The sequence below is a fragment of the Saccopteryx bilineata genome, chromosome 6, assembly GCF_036850765.1.
Source record: "Saccopteryx bilineata isolate mSacBil1 chromosome 6, mSacBil1_pri_phased_curated, whole genome shotgun sequence".
NCBI lineage: Eukaryota > Metazoa > Chordata > Mammalia > Chiroptera > Emballonuridae > Saccopteryx > Saccopteryx bilineata.
Window position 1 is genome coordinate 203,044,855 of NC_089495.1, and position 27,015 is coordinate 203,071,869.

The 27,015-nt window shown below is 41.8% G+C and overlaps 1 protein-coding gene across 3 annotated transcripts in view; it reads right to left on the bottom strand.

Annotated features, from left to right (window-relative positions):
• Positions 1 to 27,015, bottom strand: part of ITCH (itchy E3 ubiquitin protein ligase) — a 103,338-nt gene that overhangs the window by 34,250 nt on the left and 42,073 nt on the right. For all 3 annotated transcript variants that reach the window (XM_066237935.1, XM_066237936.1, XM_066237934.1), the window contains 7 exons: positions 17,648 to 17,772; positions 16,069 to 16,206; positions 12,756 to 12,801; positions 7,408 to 7,565; positions 6,147 to 6,336; positions 2,613 to 2,708; positions 1,537 to 1,711 (listed from right to left, as the gene is read on the bottom strand). In XM_066237935.1, coding sequence (XP_066094032.1) covers positions 1,537 to 1,711; positions 2,613 to 2,708; positions 6,147 to 6,336; positions 7,408 to 7,565; positions 12,756 to 12,801; positions 16,069 to 16,206; positions 17,648 to 17,772 — 928 coding nt within the window. The remainder of the gene's footprint in view (positions 1 to 1,536; positions 1,712 to 2,612; positions 2,709 to 6,146; positions 6,337 to 7,407; positions 7,566 to 12,755; positions 12,802 to 16,068; positions 16,207 to 17,647; positions 17,773 to 27,015) is intronic.

The window sequence follows — 27,015 nt, forward strand, 5'->3', positions numbered from 1 at the left end:
CCAAGGTCGCTGGCTCGAGCAAGGGGTTACTCGGTCTGCTGTAGCCCCACGGTCAAGGCACATATGAGAACGCAGTCAATGAACAACTAAGGTGTCACAATGAAAAACTAATAATTGATGCTTCTCATCCCTCTCCGTTCCTGTCTGTCTGTCCCTGTCTATCCTTCTCTCTGACTCTCTCTCTGTCTCTGTAAAAAAAAAATTCATTGGAGAACTCAGAAAAATCTTGTATTTCTAACTCAAAATGAGAGATTCATCAAGAGAACAGAGGGAGAGAGAAGGGGGAGAAGAGCAGGAAGCATCAACTCCTGTATGTGCCTTGACCAGGCAAGCCCAGGGATTCTAACCATCGACCTCAATGTTCCAGGTTGACGCTTTATCCACTGCGTCACCACAGGTCAGGCCAGGAAATGTTTTTAAATAAACTTTTTATTTATTTATTTATTAATTTTTAGAGAGGAGAGAGAGAGGGAGAGAGAGAGACGGGGGGGGGGGGGAGCTGGAAGCATCAACTCCCATGTATGCCTTGACCAGGCAAGCCCAGGGTTTTGAACCGGCGACCTCAGCATTTCCAGGTTGACGCTTTATCCACTGCGCCACCACAGGTCAGGCAGGCCAGGAAATGTTTTTATACTAACAAAAATTGGTGTTGAAGCCAGAAAAATATATTTAGCATAATCTTATAAGAAATTTCTGTAGTCTTCCAGAGTACCAAATAATTTATGAGGTATACTTTACTTTTATATATTACAGAGTGATTCAATTCTACTGTTAGTTCCATACAAATCTTAGACCTAACCTTTCAAATGCTCTGCTAAATTAGGCAGTACTAAATTTAAAACTGTTTTAATTCTTTTCAAATTGCTTAAGTTTATTTTTAATTTTTAAAATTTTTTTTATTTTTAATTTTTTTACAGGGACAGAGAGAGTCAGATAGAGGGATAGATAGGGACAGACAGGAACGGAGAGAGATGAGAAGCATCAATCATCAGTTTTTCGTTGCGACACCGTAGTTGTTCATTGATTGCTTTCTCATATGTGCCATGACCGCGGGCCTTCAGCAGACTGAGTAACCCCCCGCTTGAGCCAGTGACCTTGGGTCCATGCTAGTGAGTTTTTTGCTCAAGCCAGATGAGCCCGTGCTCAAGCTGACAACCCCAGGGTCTTGAACCTGGGTCCTTCCACATCCCAGTCCGACACTCTATCCACTGTGCTACCACCTGGTCAGGCGCTTCAGTTTATTTTTAATATTCTTTTGTCCATGGATTTTAAGTTGTCTTAACATTTTTCTTATTTTTAATATTAACAAAAACAAAAGAGGATTAAAAAAAGAGGATGAATTCCAGGAAATTTGAAAGAACAGATCACATACACAGAATACTCAAAATAAGGTCTAAAAATAATATCTATCAACAGCAGTAACAGGGTTGCCATCCTACTTATATCTTCCTTGTAATTAGTGCTTTATATTTCATATGGAGGAAAGGTTAAAAACCAAATACTCGTATTAAGATAATAGTGCATTAGGTTGCTCACCCCATAAATGAATCTCTGATTAAACTGCTGCATGGCTCCTTGAAGCTGACTACGTTGGAGCTGCCACTGTTCATAGTTCCGGACAGATTCCAGTGTTGGCCTCTGCCACGTTGTTGTTCTTGTGAAATGGTCAACATAATAAATACGTCCCATGTTGTCAACCCTGCGTTCCCAGCTAGATCAAAACAAAAATAACCTAATTCAAGAACTACTTGTGAAACAGACAATAATTAAACAGGACTTCATCTTGGCATTGGTGTACATTTGTTAACATTTTACCTTGAGAAACTATTTTTGATTTATTTGAAGCCTTTTAAAATAAATAAATGTATTCTTAAAAGAAATAAAATGTATTCTTCAATGGTCTATCAGTCAACTTAAATACAATGTCTATTTAGTAAGTCTCAAATAGTCATAAAGAAAAACGTTCTCTGCCCTGGCAGGACAGCTCAGTTGGTTACAACATCTTCTGAAGCACTGAGGTTGCTGGTTCAATCCCCAGTCAGGGCCCATACAGAAATAGCCTGATGTTCCTGTCTCTCTCTCTCTCTCTCTCTCTTACTCTCTTGCTAAAATCAATCAATAAAAATTCTTTTAAAATTAAAAAAAGCCTGACCAGGCAGTAGCAAGTGGATATAGTGCCAACCTGGGATGCTGAGGATCCAGGTTTGAAACTCCAAGATCGCCAGCTTGAGCACAAGCTGACAGACATGACCCCATGGTTGCTGCAATGACTGTATTATTACATATTAAAGTTTTATATAATAGGAACTTCATTGTCATATATATAATAATTACTCTTGAAGAAACTAATCCTAAAACCCGATGGTTTGAAGTAGTTAAAATTAGAAAGGAAAACTTGGAAGTAGCAAGACATATAGAATCTTTAGGTCAGAAATGAGTGAAAATTAAAATCATTCTTCTTTTTCCTTCTAGGTTGTACCTACCACAAAACAAAGTGGAGAGAGAAAAGACTGACAGAAAGCAGAAAAGCAAGGATGTAGTTAGGATGTCGTACAGATATAATCTACAGTTATGAATAAATGCTTTTTCTTTTCTTTAATTCATATACTTACCCAGGAGGTAGAGGTTCTGGTCTATCCCATGTTGTTCTTTTTTCAATATGATCTACATAATAAACTCGCCCATGCTGGTCCATTCTCTGCTCCCAACTTAAACACAAAAATAAAAAGGCTAGTATGGTATTTGTATGAATAGCCTGGATTTTTAATCCTGCCTTGCCTGTTTCTTATATGACCATATCACAAAACTGAGGCAAGCAAGCGTGTCAGTATGTAAAAAAGATACAAAAAGATTAGGGAAGAAAAAGCAACCAAGAAATGTTATCCTGAGGATGACACATAATGGATGATGAGATTTCTTCTGCAGAAGTGTATGTTCTAGGAGAAGCCTTGGATTTCTAAAGAGGCTTGGGGTGGACACACTCAGGAGACAAAGTATTTCAATCTTATCAGTATATATGCAGGACTTCAGTGGAAAAGAAAGCTGTCATTAATGCTATGAAATCTAGAGAAAAACTAAAGAACTGTTAACTAAAGAACAAAGAACTTTTGGGGTTCTAGAAACATTGAAATCAAAGAGTAAGACTTTATTAGATGTATCTCCACACAATGCAAATGATAAAAGTCATTCTGAGCCTGACCAGATGGTGGTGCAGTGGATAGAGCGTCGCACTGGGATGCCGAGGACCCAGGCCCGAGACCCCAAGGTCATCAGTTTGAGCGCAGTCTCATCTGGTTCAAGCAAAAGCTCATCAGCTTGAACCCAAGGTCTCTGGCTCGAGCAAGCGGTAACTCGGTCTGCTGAAGGCCCACGGTCAAGGCACATATGAGAAAGTAATCAATGAACAACTAAGGTGTTGCAATGAAAAACTGATGATTGATGCTTCTCATCTCTCTCCATTCCTGTCTGTCTGTTCCTATCTATCCCTCTCTCTGACTCTCTATCTGTAAAAAAAAAAAAAGAAGTCATTCTGAGTATTCTAATCTCCCTGAAGACAAAACCATCGTGCTTAGAAATACCAATCACTTTTAAGAGCAATGAGTTTTTCTTTGATAAATCCTTGCACAAACAGCTTTTAAATCTGGCTTTCCCGTAGAAGCTTTCTAAAAGCAAAATGATCCAGCTACCTTCATAAGTAATATGTAATCTGTTGAGTAACTAAAATTCTCAACGTTTTGACTGCCAGTCAATTGTTTTGATTGCCAATCAATTAATTCTGATTAGTATTCTGAGCTCTGAATTAATGTGAATGCCATTATGTACATATATAAATAAATAATCTATTAGAGTATTAATTTATTTTTTTTTTTACAGAGACAGAGAGAGTCAAAGAGAGGGATAGATACAGACAGGAACGAAGATAGATGAGAAACATCAATCATTAGTTTTTCATTGTGACACCTTTGTTGTTCATTGATTGCTTTCTCATATGTGCCTTGACCATGGCCTTCAGCAGACTGAGTAACCCCTTGCTCAAGCCAGCGACCTTGGGTGCAAGCTGGTGACCTCGGGATCTTGAACCTGGGTCCTCCACATCCCAGTCCGATGCTCTATCCACTGCGCCACCGCCTGGTCAGGCTAGAGTATTAATTTTAAAAATAATCAGTAGCACCCTGGCCAGGTAGCTCAGTTGGTTAGAGCATCATCCTGATACACCAAGGTTGCAGGTTTGATTACTGTTAAAGCAAGTACAAAAATCAACCACAAAATGCATAAGTGCAACAACAAATTGATGTTTCACTATCTCTCGCCTCCTTTCTCTTTCTCTAAAATCAATAAATTAAAAAAAAATTTAAATACAAAAATATTTAAAATAAAAATGAAGACAATTAGCTACCTGACAAGGCGGTGGTGCAGTGGATAGAGCATTGGATTGGGATGCAGAGGACCCAGGTTCAAAACCCCAAGGTCGCCGGCTTGAGCACAGGTTCACCAGCTTGAGCATGGGGTTGCTGGCTTGAGCGTGGGATCATAGACATGACCCCTGGTCGCTGGCTTAAGCAAGGGTCATTCGCTCTGCTGTAGCCCCCCCCCCACCCCCGTTAAGGCACATATGAGAAAGCAATCAATGAACAACGAAGACAACGCAACAAAGAATTGATGCTTCTCATCTCTCTCCCTTCATGTCTGTCCCTCTCTTTCTCACACAAAAAAAGACAATTAGCAGTGATTCAAGTGACATGAGTACTAAGGTTCCTATATTACTGTTTTTTTTTAACAGACAGATAGGGACAGACAGACAGGAACGGAGAGATGAGAAGCATCAGTCATTAGTTTTTCGTTGTGCACTGCAACACCTTAGTTATTCATTGATTACTTTCTCATATGTGCCTTGACCAAGGGCCTTCAGGAGACCGAGTAACCCCTTGCTGGAGCCAGCGACCTTGGGTCCAAGCTGGTGAGCTTTGCTCAAACCAGATGAGCCCGCACTCAAGCTGGCGACCTCGGGGTCTCGAACCTGGGTCCTTCCGCATCCCAATCCGACGCTCTATCCACTGCGCCACTGCCTGGTAAGGCCCTATATTACTTTTTTATAATGACTTCATAATGAAAAAAATCTTTTATTTTAAAAAGTGATTGCTTTTTCCCTTTAAAGAAAAAAACAGTCTGAATCAGGGGACTATTTTACTACTTGGCCTTGGTTAACTTTCTATGGTTTAGAGCAGTGGTCCCCAACCCCCGAGCCGCGGACCAGTACTGGTCTGTTGGCCATTTGGCAACGATCCGCAGAGAAAGAATAAATAACTTACATTATTTCCGTTTTATTTATGTTTAAGTCTGAACGATGTTTTATTTTTAAAAAATGACCAGATTCCCTCTGTTACATACGTCTAAGACTCACTCTTGATGCTTGTCTCGGTCACATGATACATTTATCCGTCCCACCCTAAAGGCCGGACTGTGAAAATATTTTCTGACATTAAACCGGTCCGTGGCCCAAAAAAGGTTGGGGACTACTGGTTTAGAGTCTTTCAATAATAAAAAGAAATATTCTTCCACTTTTCTCTGGAAATGGGGGGGGGGGGTCAAATATGGCAGCTTATTTTGTTGTTCAGTTTAACTCTAGATCCCCACCAAAATCAGTTATAATTGCTTGAGGACACTTCTTTAAGAATGAAGTTTAGAACTATATATTTTCCTTATAAATGAGTATATACAGATGGCCCTGGCCAGTTGGCTCAGTGGTAGAGCGTCGGCCTGGCATGCTGGAGTCCCGGGTTCAATTCCCAGCCAGGGCACACAGAAGAAGCACCCATCTGCTTCTCCACCCCTCCCCCTCTCCTTCCATTCTGTCTCTCTCTTCCCCTCCCGCAGCCGAGGTTCCACTGGAGCAAAGTTTGCCCGGGCGCTGAGGATGGCTCTGTGGCCTCTGCCTCAAGCGCTAGAATGGCTCTGATTGCAGCAGAGCGACACCCCAAATGGGCAGAGCATCCCCCCTGGTGGGCGTACCGGGTGGATCCCGGTCGGGCACATGTGGGAGTCTGTCTGATTGCCTCCCCGTTTCCAACTTAAGAAAAATACAAAATAAATAAATAAGTATATACAGAAGTCTAAGGAAAACAAATGCTAAGCAAAAAATTACTCACCCAGGTGGTAGGGGAGCTTGGGGTACAGGATTTAACGGCCTGGGGCCAGAGCCTCCAGATATAGTAAGAGGAATTATTAATCCAGACGCTGCTCCCTCAGATGTATTTGAATTTGTATTTGTTGGAGGTAGAGAGCCTGTACTAGAGCCATCGCTTTCAGAAGTGGTAGAAGGTGAACCATTGACAGATGCTATAAAAGATTTGAGAAAAAAAGAACTATTGACAGGCAATAATATTCTTATACCTAGTTATTAAGCACATTGTACATCTCCAATAAAAAGTTGTTGACAAAATAATACCTGGAGGAAGTCACCTATATTATGACAAAGTAGTTTATGATCTTAAAGACTGGTAATATATTGTTACCACAATTATCTACAGAAAAAGGGGAAGATGTATAATTAAACACAAAGTCATTTAATAAAATAACTTTTGAACAATTAATGTACTTTCTAATAATTTTTGGTTTAATTATTTTACACTACCTGTCTACATACTAAGCAGAGGGAAATAATAAATAAAAGATTCAAGATTTGGCCTGGCCTGTGGTGGCACAGGGGATAAAGCATCAACCTGGAATGCTGGGATCGCTGGTTCGAAACCCTGGGCTTGCCTGATCAAGACACATATGACAAGCAATCAATAAACAACTAAAGTAAAGCAACTATGAGTTGATATTTCTTGCCCCTTGTACCCTCTGTAAAATAAATAAATAAAATATTTTAAAAAGAAAAGATTAAAGATTTGTTCTGGCTAATCAGGAACAAATGGATATTCTACCTGTAGATGTTTACATTTTATTATATGAAGTATGTTTATTTGTTGTATAATTTTTGCTTTAAAATCTGAATATCATTTAGCATTACTTGCCATTTACTAACTGTCTTTCTAAAGGATATCAATGAGCATACACAACTAGACCCTTGATTCTATGGCATGCTTATATCCACAGTTGCAAACCCTGACAGAAAGCTGCAATCTTATCTGTACTACTATACTTTATGTGCACATGTGATTTCCATTCTGAATAGAACACATGCCTCAATAACTTCACCCCTGGAAGAAAAACTTAGGGAAAAGGCACGTCTTAGTTACCTACAGAAAGATCATTCTTGGCCAAAATCTTAAATGTAAAACTACAGCTAGAAAACCAACCTAAAAGGGCCTCTTGACACTTATCTGAGGATCAATTTCCCAAAAGAACATTATTTACAATCACAGTATAAGAGCTCAATCCCTAGTGTATGGCTGGAATACACACCTGGTCTACGTGGGGTAGGGGGAGGTGGTCGTGAAGGTCTTGGAGGCCTAGAAGGTTTAAAACCGCCATTGGAGAGTGATGGAGAATTATTCCCATTGACCTTCCTATTTTCACCAGACCCTCCATCCTCAGGGTCTTCTGATCCCGTCGTGTTTACTCTAGGTAAGAAGAGGGCAAAGAAAAGGAAAGGGAAAAAAAATCCCCTTTGAATTTAGCAAAAACCAGCAGGAAGACAAAACTCAGAGTTTTAGGAATCTGATAAAAGCTTTCTAATTTCTGGCAAGCCTTATCAAATATGCATTATCAAATACACGAACAGTCCTTGGGTCGGATCTTGTATATAAACCTCAGGGCCCATTCAGAAACAAAATGAGGAGTCATGGCACAGAAACACTTGACACTGTTCAAAACTATTAGGTACGCTGGTTCAGATTTCAAATAAGTTTGCCGAGCCCTGTATAAGCAGAAACAATCCTATTTTCAAAATCTCAACTGCCTTAAAAAGGGCACTATTTTATCACAAGCACAGATAACTTCATAATTTTCTTGATTTCCATTGGCTTTTGGGTTTGGGGCAGACTTGGGGCAGGGCTGACTGTTCCATGACAAGAGAAAGAAGTACATATATTTCCCAGAGATGTTCTCCACCCATTCCAGCAAATGGTATACAAAATGTTCAAGGTTAATGATCTAGAACAGTGATTTTCAACCTTTTACAGTTGGGAACCAGTGAAAATAAAAGAATTTTTTCAGGGACCACTAAGGCAGAAATCACCCTGAGCATAAGTGAAGTCAACTAAGATCACTGGGTCTTTAATCTTCACACAACATCAAGGTGGTTAGCTCTTTCGTGGACCAGCAGGAAATTTCTGCTGGGCCAGTTCATGGACCAGTAGTTGAAAAACACTGATCTAGAAGAGAGGTGCCCAAAAGACCTCTTTAAAAGCAGCTATCGTTTCTTCAAAGCAATGACAGCAATTGGAAGGAAAGAAAGAGGGCAGAGGACACTAACAGGAACTGTCATTTTGAATTTTATTATTACTGTCAGCTAAATATAGCTGATTCCTTTTCCCAAGAGGAATCTAGTCATAGATTAGATAGAAAGCAGAACATGAGGTAGTCAGTTTGCAGATGTCTCAGCTAAGGCTTTGCTATCTACTATCTGGTAAGCAGCAAACAACTGCATAGCATTAATCCATAATCCTAAACCAACAAGCCTGAACAAAATAAAAGCTAATACATTTAAGAAACCACAGTTGAGGCTCTGGCCGGTTGGCTCTGCAGCAGAGCATCGGCCCAGCATGTGGAAGTCCCGGGTTCAATTCCCGGCCAGGCTACATAGAAGTGTCCATCTGCTTCTACCCTCTTTCCTCTCTACTTCCTCTCTGTCTTTCTCTTCCCCTCCCACAGCCAAGATTCCACTGGAGCAAAGTTGGCCTGGGTGCTGAGGATGGCTCCATGGCCTCTGCCTTAGGCACTAGAATGGCTCCAGTTGCAACAGAGCAACGGTCCAGATGGGCAGAGCATCTCCCCTGGTGGGCATGCTGGTGGATCCTGGTCAGGCGCATGTGGGAGTGTTTCTCTCTGCCTCCCCACTTCTCACTTCAGCAAAATACACACACACAAAAATAATAAAAAAATAAAGTTCAAACTAGCTCTTAAGTAAAGGCATATGGGATGAGATGGGGTGACATCTCTAGCACATTCTGCACGCTTGGACTTTGTTATAGAACTGAAAAGATTTCCCATAATAATTTCTTTTAATCTAAGTAACACATCTTTATTCTGGTCTAGCACAGTCAGCATCACCAAGAAACTTATGTAACAAATCAGGAACTGAAGATGAGATTTAGCAATCTGTGGTCGAACAAGTGCTCCCGATAATTCTTGTGTACTCCGAAGTTTGAGGAACATGCCTATACTAAAGCTTTGGCGGTTTATTTTACTTTTACAAGTGGGTGTGAAACTAAAACCTGAAATAGGATTTTGGAAACCATCGGGGAAAGTAATATACTATACAAAATGATGAGTGTGAACACATTATACTATTGTCTTTAAAAGCAATGAGCTACTGATTATGTTCTACTATACCTTTGTTACTTTGCTCCACTATATTACACCATACGTATATATCTGACCTATACATAAGATGTTATAGACAGGACAAAGAACCCTGGAGAACCAAGACAATAATACAATAAGGTCATAAGAAATACACAAATCAAAAAGTCACAGTCAAGAATACACAGCTAAGAAAAATTCTTGAACACTAGGCACCAATCACCTTGGTACTTCATAAAAATGACAGAAGACAACCCTGGGAAATATAAAACATCTACAGGGACATGCTACGGGGAAAAGCAGACCAAGAAGACATCACAATGCGTAGTGTTTGAAATAGGACAAAAAGGTGAAACAACCGAAAGCTGTTTAGTAAACTTCTTAAATGATAGCAGGGGCAGGAAAGAGTAGAAACCATTGTTCACCGGATATGAACTGCCCTGTATTTTAGTTGTATAGTTATAAAGTCTGCAAATAAAAGCAAAGAGGAAAAGCAAGTCATGGCCATAATTGTGTAGTAACATTTAAACAGCATTTGACAGTTTACAAAATGCTTTTCAAACCAATCATCTCAGTGATATGCTCTCTGAAGTAAGTTAATGTAAAGGAATTCATGCATAACACAGAAAACCTGCTCAAAGACCAGCTTGGCAGTCTCAGAGTCCTAGACGACATTGTTCCTCAGATTGCTTTTAACAATGATTCGGAAGATGCAAAGCACTGATTAAATAAATGGCATGAAGCAAGGACTATAGCCATGCTTTTCCAAGAAATTTATGGTTATCTGGTGGTTTCATAAAGGCATTGTAAGAAAGATTTGCAAAAAAGAAACAAGTGGTTTACTAGAACCTTTCAATGGGCATATAAAATTCTATCACATTCTCACTTATTAATGCAAAAATATGGGATTTTTATACAAAAGAGGAGTTAATTGACCAAAGCAAGCAAATATTAAAACATTTTTATGGGGAGCCCAACCAGGCAGTGGCACAGAAGATAGAGCGTCGGCCTGGGATGCTCAAGACCCAGGTTTGGAACCCTGAGGTTGCTGGCTTGAGCATGGGATCGTGTACATGACTCCATGGTCACTGGCTTGAAGCCCAAGGTCGCTGGATTGAGCCCAAGGTCACTGGCTTCAGCAAGGGGTCACTGGCTCAGCTTGAGCCCCCTGGTCAAGGAACATATGAGAAAGCAGTCAATGAACAACTAAGGTGCTGCAACAAAAAATTGATGCTTCTCATCTCCCTTCCAGTCTCTCTCTCTTACTTAAAAAAACATATTTATGGGGAAATTCTCAGGAATCTTCTATTAAACATAAAGCTAAAAAGAGGCACAAGAAGCATACGTTGTCTTCCTGTCTACAGAGACATTTATATAATTTTAAAAGCCTTTTCTGGCCCTGGCCGGTTGGCTCAGTGGTAGAGCATCGGCCTGGCATGCAGGAGTCCCAGGTTTGATTCCTGGCCAGGGCACACAGGAGAGGCGCCCATCTGCTTCTCCACCCCTCTTCTCCTTTCTCTCTGTCTCTCTCTTCCCCTCCCGCAGCCAAGGCTCCATTGGAGTAAAGTTGGCCGGGGCGCTGAGGATGGCTCCATGGCCTCTGCCTCAGGCGCTAGAATGGCTCTGGTTGCAACAGAATGGCGCCCCAGATGGGCAGAGCATTGTCCCCTGGTGGGCATGCCGGGTGGATCCCGGTCAGGCGCATGCAGGAGTCTGTCTGTCTCCCCATTTCCAACTTCAGAAAAATACAAAAAATAAAAATAAAATAAAATAAAAAAAGCCTTTTCTATTGCTTTTCAGTCACAGTGAGAAATAGTTATTTTTCTCTGGCCAAGAAATTACTACCCCTTAATATTCTACATCTCTTGTGAGATTAGTGTAGGAGATGATTCTTTGCCACAGGAGTGACTGTGAAGACAGATCTCCATTAGGTAAAACACAGCAATTTCATAAACTTTGATTTCTCTAAAGATCTTAATGAGTTGTCTTTTTAAAACTTTTTATTATGACATTTCCATACAAAAATAACCAGACAAGTACAACAAACTCACATGTAGCTCTCAGCTCAGCCTCTCAACTACCCTTCTGTTTCCCTCTTCACCCCTTCTCCACTGCAGTATCTGCCACTCACATTTCCCACACTTCAGGGTATTTCCCCTGTATTCTGGGACACTATTTCCTGGTTCTTCTTCTCTGACTACTCCTTCCGTAGTTCATCTTCTTCCTACCCACTGCTTACCCGGGTTAGGAAAAACAAAGAATCTAGTGGGATCTGATAACTCTATTTAAGACATCATTTGCTGCTTTAAAACTATGATCACGGCCCTGGCTGGTTGGCTCAGCAGTAGAGCGTCGGCCTGGCCTGCAGGGGACCCGAGTTCAATTCCCGGCCAGGGCACACAGGAGAAGCGCCCATTTGCTTCTCCACTCCCCCCCTCCTCTCTGTCTCTCTCTTCCCCTCCCGCAGCCAAGGCTCCATTGGAGCAAAGATGGCCTGGGCACTGGGGATGGCTCCTTGGCCTCTGCCCCAGGCGCTAGAGTGGCTCTGGTTGCGGCAGAGCGACGCCCCCGAGGGGCAGAGCACCACCCCCTGGTGGGCAGAGCATCGCCCCTGGTGGGCGTGCCGGGTGGATCCCGGTCGGGCGCATGTGGGAGTCTGTCTAACTGTCTCCCTGTTTCCAGCTTCCGAAAAATACAAAAAAAAACAAAAACAAAACTAGGATCACCTCCTCTCCTAATGCTATCTCTCACTGCCAGTTTCCAGGAAGACCAATCACCCTAAAGTCTGTTCTGTCAGTTAACATAACTCAGGCATTTGACACTCTCAGACCCTAAACTGAAGGCAAAGAGGCACGTGAAAATGCAAAACCTAGGCTCAGAGCAAACATCTGATTCAAACCTGTCCGTTCTAATGAAGGCCCAAAAGATACAACCACTAGTGGTGACCTTCACATGTGCCCAGAGCTTTTATCTTAGCTTTCCTGGAAAAGAAATTTAACAGCCCAGTGATAACCCTGAGATTCGGAACTCCTTGCCTTTGAAAGAATGCCAATTATCTTTACTTTCTACAAGCTGAAGGAAGTATTGGCAATTTGGGTATCCCTGGCCTACTCCACAGAACTGCAGTCAGATAAGCTGAGAGTCCTGAATCTTTCATAAACATTTCCTTTCTTCTCTTGAGCCCTGAACTTTTTAACACTCATTTATTCTTATATCAATGTGAACTGGAAGTTCTGACTAAGTGAAATGATTCATTTTCCCTCATCATTTTATAAGTAAACTCTTACCTCGTTTCATCTGTGGGTCTGGAGCCCTCATCATTCTGTGAAGCACCTTTAACATAAATAAAATTTAGAAAGAAAATGAGGTTCAAAAGTGGTTTCATGTTCTCCTTAAATATGCTATGTAAGCAAAGCCTTTTATTAGTGTATCTTTCTACTAAAGAAAATACTAGTACTTAGTTAAATTCCAACATGACATTTAAAAAAAATGTGATAAATGTTCCTATGATTGAAATAAAAAAGGTTTCACTAAAATTTTGTGTAAATGCTTATTATGTGTAAAAAATACTAAGCAGTCAAGGTATACCCCTACTGGGCTACTTCTGCCTGTCTTAAAATATGTGTTTGCTTGATCCTAATACAAGTCTAATTATTTTAGCAGTTTTGTATTCCAAATACCTTACAGTAACATCTCTCTTATGCTACAACCTGGAAAACAGCTTCAAGAATAGGAAAGGCACTGAGCTACCCAGTCAGGGCATGAATAGGTCTTAAAGAAACCAAAATAAATGTCACAATATGCACACTTTCTTCAAATTTTACTCATGGGAAATATTCCTAGGATTCAGTAAGGGCCTGTATACTATAAAACATTAAAAGAAGGCTGCTAGAGGTAGGCACACTGCCACAAAAACAGATGGAAAAACTATAAAATGCAGAAATAAAAATTCAAGTTTAATAGTCTGGGTCAATTTAGTTAAAAAACAACAGCCCCTTATGAATGCAGCCATAATTTTAAATGGTGAAATTATCACTATATTACTCCAAAGATTTCTAACACTGGAATTTTCAAATAGAGAATGTAAAAAATCTACACATCAAAAGAAAATTATCAAGTAAGAGCCTGGCCTGTGGTGGTGCAGTGGATAGAGCAGCAATCTGGAACACTGAGGTCACCAGTCTGAAACCCTGGGCTTGCCTGGTCAAGGCACATACAACAAGCAAGCAATGCACAACTCAAATGAAGCAATGATAAGTTCATACTTCTCGCTTCCCTCCCCTCCTCTCTCTGTAAAATCAGTAAATAAAATCTTAAAAGAAAAAGAAAATTATCAAGCAAGAAGCAAGAAACTGTCAAAAATAAGCATCAGCAATTCCACTCCTAGGTATGTATCCAAGAGAAATGAAAACACGAACAAAGAAACTTGTACATAAATGATTATAGCAGCATCATTTATAAGTCATTAATAGCCAAAATGTGGAAATAAGACAACTTTCCATCAGTGGATGAATTGATAAATAAATTGTGGCATGCGCACATATATACAAAGACAATGGAATATTATTCAACTACAAAAAGGATGTATACTGATACATGCTTTGATTTGGATAAAGCTCAAAAACAATATGCTAAGTAAAAGAATCCAGACACAAAAGGTCAGGTACTATATAATTCCTTTCCATCATATATCCATAATAGGCAAATCCAGAGACAAAAAAGCAAATTAGTGATTACCAGGGGATGGGGGAGAGGAGAGAATAGGGAGTAATAGGCAATGCTTTCCCCACGGGGTGATAAAAGTTTTGAAATTAGAGAGGAGTGGTAGATACCTATCATTGTTAATTCACTAAATGCCACTGATTTGTGTACATTATAAGGTTAACTGTATGTTATATAAATTTTTACCTTAATTAAAAGAATCACAATAAAAAAGCATATTTGTCTGACCAGGTGGTGGCACAGTGGATAGAGCGTCAGACTGGGATGCAGAAGGACCACCCAGGTTCAAGACCCCGAGGTGGCCAGCTTGACCGTGGGCTCATCTGGTTTGAGCAAAAAGCTCACTAGCTTGGACCCCAAGGTCACTGGCTCGAGCAAGGGGTTACTCGGTCTGCTGATAGGCCCATGGTCAAGGCACATATGAGAAAGCAATCAATGAACAACTAAGGTGTTGCAACGCGCAATGAAAAACTAATGATTGATGCTTTTCATCTCTCCATTCCTGTCTGTCTGTCCTTGTCTATCCCTCTCTCTGACTCTCTCTCTGTCTCTGTAAAAAAAAAAAAAGCATATTTGAAGAAGCAATAAATGGACCTATGGGGGCACAGTGGAAAAAGCATTAAGGCCCTGGCCGGCTGGCTCAGCGGTAGAGCGTTGGCCTGGCGTGCGGGGGACCCGGGTTCGATTCCCAGCCAGGGCACATAGGAGAAGCACCTATTTGCTTCTCCATCCCCCACCCCTCCTTCCTCTCTGTCTCTCTCTTCCCCTCCTGCACCCAAGGCTCCATTGGAGCAAAGATGGCCCGGGCACTGGGGATGGCTCCTTGGCCTCTGCCCCAGGCGCTAGAGTGGCTCTGGACGCGGCAGAGCGACGCCCCGGGGGGGCAGAGCATCGCCCCCTGGTGGGCAGAGCATCGCCCCTGGTGGGCGTGCCGGGTGTATCCCGGTCGGGCACATGCGGGAGTCTGTCTGACTGACTCTCCTCGTTTCCAGCTTCAAAAAAAAAAAAAAAAAAAAAATTAAAATACAAAAGCTATGCCCACCCCTCGTATTCAGTTCTAATCCATTCAAACAATTCCCAGGTGCTAGAAATCCAATTTTAGTGAACTTTATAATTTTCATTTCTGGCTTATAGCTCAAGTTACAGAAATGGAACCAATCAAAGAAAAATACACATGCAGTTCCTACCACCCAGAACTGGGTCTTGTTTGTGCTCACAAGTAACTCAAGATGTAATTACATTTGCTAAGTTTTAAGTATGTGGAAAGAAAAGGAAACATAATGCCTTAAGGAAGTTGTGATGGTCAAATGAGTATACATGTAAACACACCAACATTGCATCTCACATAAGCATTCCAAAACAAAAACAAAAACAGTAGCTATTGGCCCTGGCCGGTTGGCTCAGTGGTAGAGAGTCCACAGGGTGTGTGGTGTCCTGGTTCAATTCCAGGTCAGGGCACACAGGAGAAGCGACCATCTGCTACTCCCCCATTCCTCCCCTCCTCCCCCCCTTTCCCTCAGTGCATGCCCCAGGGAGGCTCCACCTCAGGTGCTAAAAAATAGCTCAACTGCAGAGCAACAGCCCTAGACAGGCAGAGCATTGCCAGTAAGGCAAGGCCAGGAAGGGGCTTGTAACGGTGGATTCTGGGTCGAAGCACATCTGGGAGTGTCTCTCTGTCTGCCCTCCTCTCACTTTAAAAAAAAAGTTTTATTCAAAACAATGCACTAAAAGGGAAATAATGTTTAAAATGATCAATGTCTCTTTTTAAAAAGGAAATAACTTCTTTAATGTGAAAATAGTAAAAATGACATACAGCATTCTAGTGTGGCTAACGTGCAAGAAATTATTAAAGACCCTATAGAAAAAATGATTACTTACTTTCTGAACATGTAGTTTCACCATTGGTAACAACTTCAGATTCTAACTGCAGCCCATCAAGACAAACTGACAAGTCTCCTACTGTCTCTGTTGGCTCTTTGTCCCCTACAAGCTGTAAAGTCACAACTACTTCCTCAACTGGAAGAGAATAAATTACAGAAAGAAACAGTCATTTTCTTTTTCTTTAAATCATCTTAACTGTTAAAAATCTTGTGTAACAAAAAAACTACATACTGTTCACTTTTTTCCCTAAAGTCATCTGAACTGTTAAAAACAATGTGAGAAAAAAAAAAATTTATGTGTATGTAAATTGTTTTTAACACCTTCACCCAAGGTTCCAGTCAGGTCTTATGACACCAAAAAAATTTTTTAAATAGAACAAAATTTGCTAATACTTAATATTCATAATGTAAAATGCTAAATAGCTTGACCATCTCGTTTACTATATATATTCCATCCTTGTATAAAATGAGCCAGCAGGACAATCAAGATTATTATATTGACAGAAAATATATCACTTAAGAATGGATTTAATCTCATAAGTTCTAAATGAGAAATAAAATTCTTGGATGTTTTAGATAGTCAAAAAGTAGAAAATATCTATTTTAAAATCATAATATATTAATCAAAACAAGCATGTTGGCCCTGGCCAGTTGGCTCAGTGGTAGAGCGTCGGCCTGGCATGCAGAAGTCCCGGGTTCGATTCCCGGCCAGGGCACACAGAAGCGCCCATCTGCTTCTCCACCCCTTCCCCTCTCCTTCCTCTCTGTCTCTCTCTTCCCCTCCCGCAGCCGAGACTCCATTGGAGCAAAGATGGCCCGGGCGCTGGCAATGGCTCCTTGGCCTCTGCCCCAGGCGCTAGAGTGGCTCTGGTAGCAACAGAGTGACGCCCCGGAGGGGCAGAGCATCGCCCCCTGGTGGGCAGAGCATCGCCCCTGGTGGGCGTGCCAGGTGGATCCCGGTAGGGCGCATGTGGGAGTCTGTCTGACTGTCTCTCCCCGTTTCCAGCTTCAGAAAAAAACAACAAGCATGTTCATGTTTCAAGTATATATATATATATTTTAGATGGTGTGGGGCAAAAGTAGGTTTACAATTTTGAGTACATGAAACAGAGTTTATTCTTGTATTATTATTTATCAATTGTTTTATTATTTTCCATATGAACAACTGTAAACCTACTTATGCCCTACCTTATATAAATAAAAACCATCTCAAATGAGGAAAATTTTAAAATAAACATTTAGAAAAGAAAATCTGTCAAAAAATTATATTCATATTAGTCTCTCTGAATTAGGATTATTTTTTCCTTTATCTCTGCTCTATAGTTCATAGTTTTCCATAACTGAGTATGTAGTACTTCGATAAATATCTATTTACTAAATGAATACTGGCTTCAAAATGAATGGTCAAACCAGGTTACTCAGAATGCTTTAAATAGTTTGAAATTCTTCCACCTGTTAATATATAACCAAGTAAACTTAAAAATAAATACTGAACACAATCATTCTGTATGGTTGGCATATGAATTTCCTGTAGGAAAAAAAACTGAGCACAATTTCTATTACTTTAATATACATACGTTTCATATTGTTTGACTTTAATGTTTCGTAGATATCTAAGACAGCAGTTCCCAACAAAACATCAGATTTCAGTGTCTGGTGACTCCATACACGAAAACGTAATTTACTCACAGGGGTGACGATACTAAAAATGAAGGAAGGTGAAATAAAATTTTCATTATATCACAATGGAATGCTACATAAATTACAATTGTTTTAATGTAAAGTCCAAATCTTACTACACCCCTCATAGTTTACTGTACAACAAATACTGCCTATATTCATAATCTTATGAAAAATATCTGAATACTATAAGCTTGCATATGATCATTTTCCCTTAGGACTGAACCACAGTGGCAACTTCATTCATGCATCATTAACAAAAGCAAAACCGCTTATCATGCCACAAACTGTTAGAATACTAGTTCTATTTTGGTATAAAAATGTAAATTTATAGCCTGACTGGTGGTGGCACAGTGGATATAGTGTCGAACTGGAATGCTGAGGTCCCTGGTTTGAAACCTTGAGGTTGTCAGCTTGAGTATGGGATCATCCACACAATCCCAAGGTCATTGGCTTGGGCAAGGGGTCACTGGCTCGGCTTGAGCCCCACTCCACCCTACTTCCCGCTCATCAAGGAACATAGAAGAAGCAGTCAATTAACTAAAGTAAAGCAACTACAAGTTGATGCTTCTCACTTGCTCTCTCCCACCCCTCTCTCTCTCTCTCAAAGAAAGATCCTAGAGAGCTGGCTTAGCAATAGAGTGTCAGCCTGGTGTGTGGAAGTCCTGGGTTCAATTCCCAGTCAGGGCACACAGGAAAAGCAATCATCTGCTTCTCCACAGCCCCCTTTCTTCCCCTCCCACAGCTATGAGTTTAAGTGGCCCCAGGTGCTGAGGATGGTTCCATGGCCTCGCCTCAGGTGCTATAATAGCTCGGTTGCTGACCAACAGGGCAGTGGCCTGGACAGGCAAAGCATCACCTGGTAGGGGGCTTGCCAGGTGGATCCCCATCAGTCGAGCACATGCAGGAGTCTGTCTCTGCCTCTCCACCTCTCCCTTATTTTATGTCAGGTAGTGTGCTGAGCTTGAGATTACTTAGCACCCCCATCTTCAGGTACAGAAATTGATAATCAGGTTAAGCAAACTGCCTAACATTACATAGCCAGTCAGTGGTAGACTGTAATCCAAAGTCCTATCATTAAGATTTATGTTAAAAAGTTCTTCAGTGGCCAACAGACTAATCATCAGAGTAATGTAAATTAAAACAATAATTAGGTGGCCCTGGCTGGTTGGCTCAGTGGTAGAGCGTCAGCCTGGCGTGCAGGAGTCCCAGGTTCGATTCCCGGCCAGGGCACACAGGAGAAGCGCCCATCTGCTTCTCCACCCCTCCCCCTCTCCTTCCTCTCTGTCTCTCTCTTCCCCTCCCACAGCCGAGGCTCCATTGGAGCAAAGTTGACCTGGGTGCTGAGGATGGCTCCATGGCCTCTGCCTCAGGCACTAGAATGGCTCTGGTCGCAACAGAGCGACGCCCCAGATGGGCAGAGCATCGCCCCCTGGTGGGCATGCTGGGTGGATCCCGGTTGGGCGCATGCAGGAGTCTGACTGCCTCCCCATTTCCAACTTCAGAAAAATACAAAAAAAATAAAATAAAAACAATGATGAGGTATCATCTCACACCTGTAAGAATGGCTACCATTAATAAATCAACCAACAAAACGTGTTAGCAAGGATGTAGAGAAAAGGGAACCCTCAATGTCCTTCTGGTAGAAATGTAGATTGGTGCAGCCACTGTGGACAGCAGTATGGAGTTACCTCAAAAATTTAAAAATAAAACTGCCTTATAACTCAGAGTTTGCCCAAAGAAACCCGAAACACTTATTTGAAAGAATGTATGCACCCCTATGTTCACTATAGTGTTATTTAAGATATCCAAGATCTGGAAACAGCCCAAGTGTCCATCAACAAATGAGTAGGTTAAAAAGTAGTAGTACATTTACACAATGGAATACTACTCAGCTGTAAAAAAAAAGAAGGAAATCTTACCCTGTGTGACAGCATGGATAAAACTAGAGAGCATTATGCTCAGTTTGAAATAAGCCAGTTAGAGAAAGACAAGCACCATATGATTTCACTCGTATATGGAATCTAATGAACAAGATTAACAAGCAAAGGAGAGACAGACTAATAGACATATTGAACAGGCCGACAGCTGAAGTAGGTGGAGCTGGGAGAGAGGACTGAGCAAAAAGAAAAAAAGAGAGAAAACTCATGGACACAAACCACAGTGTGGTGAATGCCAGGGGAGAGGAGGAGGAGGGGTTCAAGGATGGTATGAGGGGATAAATGGTGTCGCACACAGGCTCGACTTGGGGTGGTGAACTCACAAATACAGTGTATAGATGACGTGTTGTAGAACTGTGCACCAGAAAACTGTGTAATTTTATTGACTAGCATAAAAATAAATTCACTAAAAAGGAAAAAAAAGGTTCCTCTGTCAGCTACATAACGATTTGAGGATTATATTATGAAACCTCAAGTTTTGTACTACTAGAAGCAAAGTGTACAGGACAACTGACAAATATATACTCATGATAAATGCCAATAACGAATATTATCTATAATAGTTTTTGCAATAAATTGTATTCAAATTATTTTATAGTCAGCAATTAGAAAAACAAACACTAGACAATCTGCCACAGTCCTATCATTCAACGCTATAAAGACAAATTTTTGGAATCTTTTAATTACTCTATACCTCATTCGGTCTAAAACATGATCAAATTTTGGGGAGAAACACTGTCTTCCTTAGAAGTCCACCTATAGGCCCTGGCCGGTTGGCTCAGCGATAGAGCGTCGGCCTGGTGTGCGGGGGGACCCGGGTTCGATTCCTGGCCAGGGCACATAGGAGAAGTGCCCATTTGCTTCTCCACCCCCCCTCCTTCCTCTCTGTCTCTCTCTTCCCCTCCCGCAGCCAAGGCTCCATTGAAGCAAAAATGGCCCGAGCGCTGGGGATGGCTCCTTGGCCTCTGCCCCAGGCGCTAGAGTGGCTCTGGTTGCGACAGAGTGACGCCCCAGAGGGGCAGAGCATCGCCCCCTGGTGGGCAGAGCGTCGCCCCTGGTGGGCGTGCCGGGTGGATCCCGGTCGGGCACATGCGGGAGTCTGTCTGACTGTCTCTCCCCATTTCCAGCTTCAGAAAAATACAAAAAAAAAAAAGTCCACCTATAACTGTAATCCTTCACCATACTTCCACCATCATTTTAATAGTTAACAGGTATTTTGAACAAACCAAAAAATTTTCAACGTAACAATGCCTCTCACATTTTTGGTGGTGAGGAGGAGGTACAATGTATTCCTTCTCTTCAAAATTCTCAAATATTACTTTCAGGATAACATACAGTATATGGTAAGAAAACAATTCTCTATTAGTCATCTGGGAAATCATAACGAAGATGGAATAAAGAGCTGACATTTAATTTTACTTTAATTAGAGAGAGAATAAAGTATAATGTCAAATACAGTCTTATCTAAATTATTTCAATTCAACCCTAGAGAGAAGCCTGAAAAGTCAGCTACAAAACAATGAGAGCCATGTTAAAATCACAAGTCAATCTGCTGCAAATTAAAAATTCAGGAGAAGAACATGAACTATACGTTCCCTCAAACATCTGGGCTCCAAAACAGCACTACCATATGGGACTGCAAGAAGAGTTTCTTTTTTGTTAAATTCTTAACCACAAAGTAGTTCATGTCACTATCAGCATAAGAGTGTAAAAGTAGGCCCTGGCCGGTTGGCCCAGTGGTAGAGCGTCGGCCCGGCGTGTGGAAGTCCCGGGTTTGATTCCCGGCCAGGGCACACAGGAGAGGTGCCCATCTGCTTCCCCACCCCTCTCCCTCTCCTTCCTCTCTGTCTCTCTTTTCCCCTCCTGCAGCCGAGGCTCCATTGGAGCAAAAGATGGCCCGGGCACTGGGGATGGCTCCTTGGCCTCTGCCCCAGGCACTAGAGTGGCTCTGGTCGCGACAGAGCGACGCCCCGGATGGGCAGAGCATCGCCCCCTGGTGGGCATGCCGGGTGGATCCCGTCGGGCGCATGCGGGAGTCTGTCTGACTGCCTCCCCGATTCCAGCTTCAGAAAAATACACACACACACACACACACACACACACACACACACACACAAAAGAGTATAAAAGTGTGTGTCTGGTAAGCATAGACAACAGTTTGTAGAAAGTGGACAAGCATTCAGTCTACTATTCTGTTGAACATCGCTAGTCATTATGGAGGCTAAGAAGTTTTATGGATTTCATTTGATTTTTAAAATATTTTTACTCACATATTGTTTGATTTAGATTCAATCTATAATGAGCCACTAATAAAAAAGCAAGTCTAAGAAACAATGGAATACAGATAAGGAGCATTACGATACTTTGCAAATAGGCCTCAAGATGATCTTCAGTACATTCTTGACTTTCACTCATTTGCTTTAAATCATCATGAAGTACATTAAGATGCCTCAGACCTTCAAAAATCCATGTTAAACAATAATATAGATATATCCAATTTGTTTTGTTACTTATTAGGAATGTACACTATCCACATAAGCACATATCATATAAAGAGCTTATTTCAAAAGTATCTCATCTGGCCACTTAAAAGTAAAACATTTTTTTAGTCAGTGGTTTATTTCTCTGAGGAAAAAAATAAATACCAAGAACTCCAAATGTTAGGAAATGAAAGTAAGTTGGGTATATCTGATATGTGATAATTTAATTACATTTGAAATATCTTTATTATATGCGGCTTAAGTGTCTGTCGCCGATAGCTTATTGGTTGCTTGCGTAACTGTACTAGCCAATGGGGTGAGGTTGCCACGGCTGAACGCAAATTGAGTGTGTCAGGGGGAAGGTGAACATTTGTTTGCATTGGCAATCATCTGTTTTACATAAAAACTACGTCTTAACGTAATTTCTTTTAAGAATGCCTCCTAGAAAATACAGCACTGAAGAGGAGAGAAAGGAGCTAAAGCTGGACAAAAACCGCTTTCTCGACAAAAAGAAACCACTGAGCAGAGAAAGACAAGGCTTGCTTCAGTCGCAGAGCAAATGCGTCTTTCTCAGCAAAATGAGACTGATGAGCATAGAGAAACAAGGCTTGCCTCAGATGCAAGACAAAAAGCCTGTCTCGACAAAATAAGTCCCTTGAACAAAGGCAGGAAAGAAATGCAAAAAAACGACAGAGTGGCCCTGGCCGGTTGGCTCAGCAGTAGAGCGTCGGCCTGGCGTGCGGGGGGACCCGGGTTCGATTCCTGGCCAGGGCACATAGGAGAAGCGCCCATTTGCTTCTCCACCCCCCCCTTCCTTCCTCTATGTCTCTCTCTTCCCCTCCCGCAGCCAAGACTCCATTGGAGCAAAGATGGCCCGGGCGCTGGGGATGGTTCCTTGGCCTCTGCCCCAGGCACTAGAGTGACTAGGCTCTGGTCACGGCAGAGCGACGCCCCGGAGGGGCAGAGCATCGCCCCCTGGTGGGCAGAGCGTCGCCCCCTGGTGGGCAGAGCATCGCCCCCTGGTGGGCGTGCCGGGTGGATCCCGGTCGGGCGCATGCGGGAGTCTGTCTGACTGTCTCTCCCCGTTTCCAGCTTCAGAAAAATACAAAAAAACCCAAAAACAAACAAACAAAAAAAACGAAAGAGTAATGCTGACCGAAAAGCAAAAAGGATTAAAAGTTTCAAACGGAGAAACTTTAATTTTTGAGCATTCCTCTGGTGACATGAATATTAAATGTGAACACTGTCAGTCCTTAAACTTTAAGTTAGAAACTAATTGATTTCACCGTGGCAAGAAAGGATTTTCTCAATGTTGCAAGTACGGAAACATTGTAGTTCCACTAATTGAGAATTATCCTGGGGCACTAAGTAAAGGGGCGTCCTCATCACCTGCCCTGGGTAATTCAGTTTGAATTAGCAGACACCTTTGCACAAATCATTTTAATTACAATTTATAATATCTAGAACAGTGGTCATTTCGTATTACCGCAGGGCTTTCCAGTACTTTTATATATATTCAGGCCCCAAACTAAATACGCTCTATAATTTTAAAATCCCTTTGTTGATAAATCATGCCTTTTCTCTTATTTTAGTAAAAAATTTAAATTAACCTATCATTTCCTTCAATGAGTATTCAATACCAACATTTGGGGCTTTATCAGTAAGTACTGAAATTGAGCTATATCCTACTTCTATGAATTCATATTAGAGAGAACATCAACATATAGATATATGCACATAGATATATATTGTAACTAAGAGCACAACATTAGAAACCAACTGATCAACAGGAAGCTAGTAAAATAAGTGATAGTCCATCCACATTAAGTACATCTTAGATCAGGAGTTGGGAACTTATGGCTCATGAGCCAGATGTGGCTCTTTTGATGGCTGCATCTGGCTCACAGACAAATCTTAAATAAAAAAAATGTTAAAAATATAAAACATTCTCATGTATTACAATCCATTCATTTCCTACCCCTCATGTTCATGGTTGTGGGTGGCTGGAGCCAATCACAGCTATCCTCTGGGACAACACCAAATTTTTATTGGATAATGCGTAAGGTACACGGGTCATTGTGAGATCAGAAAGTAAACTTCTTTCCTTTTAATCAAGTAGTCAGCTAGCTAGTTGAAGAAACCCTTTTGATGAAAAAGATGGCTAAAAGAAAAAAGGATGAGGAGTATTGTACATTTCAGCAGGAATGGACAGAGGAATTCACCTTTGTGGAGAGAGCAGGTTCTGCAGTGTGTCTAATATTAATGATAAAATTGCACCAATAAAACGGTCAAATATAAAGTGGCACTTCGACACATGCCATATTACATTTGCATCGAAATATCCAGCAGGGGACAGCAGGAAGAAAGCATGTCAAGAGCTACTGTGCAGAGTGCAAGCTAGTCAGCAGCAACTCCGTGTTTAGACCCAACCAGGTGACTGGAATTTGGCTAGCTTTGCTGGTGCTTTAGCAATTGTGAGAAACGGACAGCTATTCACAGATGGGGAGTATGCCAAAATATCCATGCTTGATGTTGCCAGTGAACTTTTTGACAACTTTTCGGATCAAGACAAGATAATCAAATGAATAAAAAACATGCCTCTGTCGGCAAGAACTGTTCACGATCGTACCATCATGATGGCAAATCAAACTGAGGCAACACAAGTGAAGGACATAAATGCAGCACCATTCTTTTCTCTTGCTTTGGATGAGTCAACGGACGTAAGTCATTTATCCCAGTTCAGCATGATTGCAAAGTATGCTGTCGGTGACACACTACATGAGGAAAGTCTTGCTGTTCTGCCTATGAGAGAGAGGGGAGGGTTTATTCAAGTCTTTCACTGAGTTCGCTAAAGAAAAAATCTACTGATGGATAAACTTATTTCGGTGTGTACTGATGGTGCTCCGTGCATGGTGGAGAAAAACAGGATTTGTAGCGCTTCCTCGTGAACATGAAAAAAGACCCATCCTAAGTTTTCACTGCATCCTACATCAGGAGGCGCTCTGTGCTCAGATGTGTGGCAAGCAGCTTGGTGAGGTGATGTCGCTGGTCATTCGGGTGGTCAACTTTATTATTGCCCGAGCTTAACTGATCGCCAGTTTAAAATGCTGCTGGATGAAGTTGGGAATAATTATCCTGGTCTGCTTCTGCACAGCAGTGTCGTTGGTTTTCAAGAGGGAAGGTGCTCCGCCGTTTCGTAACTTGTCTGAGCAAAATCCGGACTTTTCTTGAAATGAAAAACATCGAGCTTCCTGAGTTAGCTAACACTAAGTGGCTCCTGAAGTTCTACTATCTCGTGGACATGACTGAACATCTGAACCAGCTCAATGTAAAAATGAAAGGCGTTGAAAATACAGTTTTATCCCTTCAACAAGCAGTGTTTGCATTTGAAAAACAAGCTGGAACTCTTCAACGCTGACATTGAAACAGGTCGTTTACTACACTTTGAAAAACTGGGAGAGTTTAAAGATGCATGCACAGCAAGTGACCCTGCTCAACATCTTGATCTCCAGCAGCTAGCGGGCTTCACATCTAATCTGCAGTCATTCAAAGTGCGCTTTGGAGAATTTCGTGAGTGCACTTGTCTTTTTAAGTTCATCACCCATCCACACGAGTGTGCAGTGGACAGCGCTGACCTGAGTTACATTCCCCAGTGTCTCTGTCAGAGATTTTGAGCTACAAGCTGCTGACCTGAAGGCCTCAGACATGTGGGTGAATAAGTTCAAGTCACTGAATGAAGATTTGGAAAGACCTGCACAATAGCAAGCAGAGCTGGTGAGCAAACACAAGTGGGGAGAAATGAAAAAACTTCAACCCACCGGACCAGCTGATTGTCAAAACTTGGAACGCGCTTCCTGTCACATACCACACACTGCAGCGTGTGAGTATTGCTGTACTGACAATGTTTGGCTCTACGTATGCATGTGAGCAGTCTTTCTCACATCTAAAGAATGTTAAGACCAACCTACGATCATGTTTAATGGATGGAAGTCTCAATGCCTGCATGAAGCTTAACCTCACCACATATCATTCAGACTACAAAGTCATCAGCAAAACCATGCAGCACCAGAAGTCGCATTAATGGTAAGAAGTACTTTATTCATCACTGGTTAGCAACAGCATAACAACGTTATTAAAAAGAATTCAGAGACTTATTGTACTTTAAAGGTGTTGGTCTTACATAAAATGCAAACATTTACTTGTATTTAGTGTTAAACGTATTGTATGGCTCTCACGGAATTACATTTTAAAATACGTGGCATTCATGGCTCTCTCAGCCAAAAAGGTTCCCGACCCCTGTCCTAGATATACTCAGCTAGAAAAATAACCATGTATGTATGCTAGCATAAAAACAGTTGTAGATTATATAGTATAATTTTTTTTTTTTTCCTGAAGCTGGAAACGGGGAGAGACAGTCAGACAGACTCCCGCATGCGCCCGACCGGGATCCACCCGGCACACCCACCAGGGGCGATGCTCTGTCCACCAGGGGGCGATGCTCTGCCCCTCCAGGGCGTTGCTCTGCTGCCACCAGAGCCACTCTAGCGCCTGGGGCAGAGGCCAAGGAGCCATCCCCAGCACCCAGGCCATCTCTGCTCCACTGGAGCCTCGGCTGCGGGAGGGGAAGAGAGAGACAGAGAGGAAGGGGGGGGGGTGGAGAAGCAAATGGGCGCTTCTCCTATGTGCCCTGGCCGGGAATTGAACCCGGGTCCCCCGCATGCCAGGCCGACGCTCTACCGCTGAGCCAACCGGCCAGGGCCTAGTATAATTTTTTTAAAGGAAAAATCCCTGTGTAGGTTCTGTGTGGGCACTGTAATAGATTTAAAAAGAAACTTAAAATTAAAT